A 2976-nucleotide genomic window follows, 5' to 3' on the forward strand; every position below is an offset into this window, starting at 1 on the left:
ACTATTTTGCAGTTTCATTATTTACATTAAAAAGTAGTCACACTAATGTGCAGGACTACCGAATGTTTTGTCAGGCGATAATTTCACAATAAATATCTTGAGTTTTTTTTTTTCGGAAAATCATTTGAGCTAAAATTATCCAAACCACATAACTTCCAGACTTTTGTATGGTTTTTAGATCTAGTTATAATCGACGACAAGAAGTGCGAGCATGCTTTCGTGTTAAATCATGGAGAAGTGGTTGCCACTGATGTCGTAAAATGGATTACTGAATGTTATGGTTGATTTCATATTATATCTGAATGATTAGTCATACTTGTTAGATGGATTGTTAGTAATCTGTTATTACTGTTCTTATGAAAGTTTCAGAGGAAGAAACTTACGTTTGATTGTTTTCGATTCAAAATCAAGTTGCATTTCATTTTGTTTTTTGGTTCTTTTTTTAAAATATATTTCTTAAATTGATCATTTTATTGTTGTGTTCGATAGTTTTATTCCCCCTTAAACATTTCGGTCCTTCATAGTATCAGTAAGAAATGAATGATGGAAAAGAAATAAAATTAGGGAAGATAGAATAAAACAAACTCAAATTGCCAGCCCAACATTTGATTGCTTCATCATCGGGTGTGTGCATTACGAATTGACCTTTGTCATAGTGGCACTCAGTACGGATTGAATTCGCATCTGAGCCATGAGACAGTTCCGTCAAACAAAAACAGCCGACAATCTTCAATTCGATGTAATAATGATTGCTTTCATGAGTACCAATAATGTTGTTAACTGTTGGTCTTTTTAAATTAATTTTGATGTAAATTTGAAATCGAAATAATGAATGCTACGAATAGATGTCTTTTTCCAAACAAAATGTCAACGATTCGTCATAGTGGCATTCAGTACGGACCGAATTCGCATCTGAGCTATGGGACAGTTCCGTTAAACAAAAGCAGCCGATAATCTTAAGTGATGTTTGGTAAGACCTCATTTTTCATGCATTTTTCGAGTATTTGCTGATGACGATTCGTTCCCATTGATAAGACGGTGACATAGAAGATAGCATTAATGTAGAATTTTGCTGCTAAACCTTGATCATAACTTTCTAACACTTCCGTGAAGTCCACAAATCTTTCAGGATTTGTCTTAAGCTAAAATATCATTTAATCAGTAATGCGAGAATGTTAAGATCACTATGAAGCATATCATACAGTACCATAATATGCCGAAATCATAGCACAATTGGTAATGAGAGAAAAATAGATTATACTTACAGACCCCGTCAAATGTGATGAAATTATATTTCAAAAGTTGTTTCCATCGTCGATTGCATATTTGGCGGCTTTCATCCATCGTCACTGTTCGCCAGTCGCGAACAAAAACGTTATCAGTACGGAGTTTTTCAAAGATCTTATCCTAAATTATGCAGAAAAATGTTCCTAAATTCAAACTTTTCATAAATTTCGAATCAGCGTGAATATTGAAGTTGCGGAAAAACGTCCATTTGAATTGAATAATTTTATTTGAACATCGTACATTTTGAATTGCAACTTTTGATTTGGTGAAAGAGTCAAATTTATAAGGAAAGTTAGATTATAAGGGCTACTAGAATAAAATAATTTTTTAATCTTCATAGAAAATCAGATGTTTCTCTAATATCCAATTGAATGTAACGATGACCCGGACAACAGGATTCAAGTAATTTGAAAACCTCGGAAAACCTCCCACCATTTACCTTGAACTGGATACTCTCTGAACCGTATAACCATTCCTGCAGATCACACCAAGAGAATCTCGCCATCCGTCGATATTTCAATAAATCATCATTTATCACAACAGTGGAAGCTAACTGATATGGCATCATGAAAATTATGGGGAATCTGTTTTGGAAGCTTCGAAAGATGAATTCCTGGAAATTTAAAGTCTGAACTTATCACCCAATATCACAGTCAGTCAATCCTGGAAAAAAAAACAAAGTTTTTTGGAATAATACACAAACTTGAACAACAAGCTATATCTGGATGGAACTCAACATATCACGAATGTGTGACACTGCCATGAGTGATTATCTGCGCAATTATTATCTCTTTCGCACCAAATTAGGCTCATTTTGCACCACTCTCAAATGAAACATCCCAAATAGCTGAATGAAATGTCACCTACTAAAACTGTCTACATCAGAATCAGTTCTTCAACACTTCTTTAATTTAAACTTCTTCCATAGAACACACTTCCAGCACTTTCAACAGTATTTGATTGTTTTATTTCAGTTAATTCAACTGTACAGGAAATAAAATTAAGTAATGCAAACAAAAGAAGATAACAATCAATCGAGTTTACCAAACATAGGTAAATATGATATTATATACAATAATAATGAGCTACATTTCCCAATTCTCAATACATGAACTAAAATTTAAAATAGCACAAAGTAAAACTGTACAAAGTATAAAGTATTTGAATACTGTGACCTCATAAAATCACAAATTCAAGCTCATTCAAACAATTCCAATTCAAGTATTCAAGTCCACACCTAACTGATTTAAAATGTGTTACCATTCAATCTCAGATAAAAATAAATATGGCGAACATGAAAGACATTAAAGCAAAACACTGTAATGCCAATAAATGCGATCACTGCTCCATTTAACTTTCATCCAAATGATAATTACGAAAACATATAAAAAAATTGTTCCTTCCTTCCTTTCACTATGAAATAGGACCCATCAAGATGTTTCAGTATCTCACCTTACATTTAAATATAAATAACATAACCCATGCATCGGGAATGATAGACCATTTCAAACAAAAATCGCTGCAGACTTATAAATAATTTAAAGTAAAAAATCAACAACTCCCCATTTTTCAATTTTGCTAAAATTTGTTTGAATTTTACATTCAATTTAGCGAGTCTGCCTTCAATCAGAAAAAAATTCAAACTAAAAAAATAATAGCAAATCAAAATATGAAACACCTAATTTACTC

At 32.3% G+C, this 2976-nt stretch overlaps 2 protein-coding genes across 2 annotated transcripts in view; one reads left to right on the forward strand and one right to left on the reverse strand.

Annotated features, from left to right (window-relative positions):
- LOAG_16814 (hypothetical protein) overlaps window positions 1-285 on the forward strand; it is a gene marked incomplete at both ends in the record, with an annotated part of 3718 nt that extends 3433 nt beyond the window's left edge. The window contains one exon of the mRNA XM_020449473.1: window positions 179-285. Within this exon, the coding sequence (XP_020306991.1) occupies window positions 179-285 (107 nt within the window). The remainder of the gene's footprint in view (window positions 1-178) is intronic.
- A 300-nt stretch (window positions 286-585) lies between these two features.
- Window positions 586-1852, reverse strand: LOAG_14138 (hypothetical protein; the record flags this gene model as incomplete). Its single annotated transcript, XM_020448765.1, has 4 exons — window positions 586-727; window positions 978-1142; window positions 1270-1407; window positions 1727-1852. Coding segments are annotated over 4 exons (570 nt in total), but the record flags the coding sequence as incomplete, so codon positions are not given.
- Window positions 1853-2976: the final 1124 nt, after the last annotated feature.

The sequence above is a fragment of the Loa loa genome (genome assembly GCF_000183805.2).
Source record: "Loa loa unplaced genomic scaffold supercont3.21, whole genome shotgun sequence".
In the NCBI taxonomy this organism is placed as follows: domain Eukaryota; kingdom Metazoa; phylum Nematoda; class Chromadorea; order Rhabditida; family Onchocercidae; genus Loa; species Loa loa.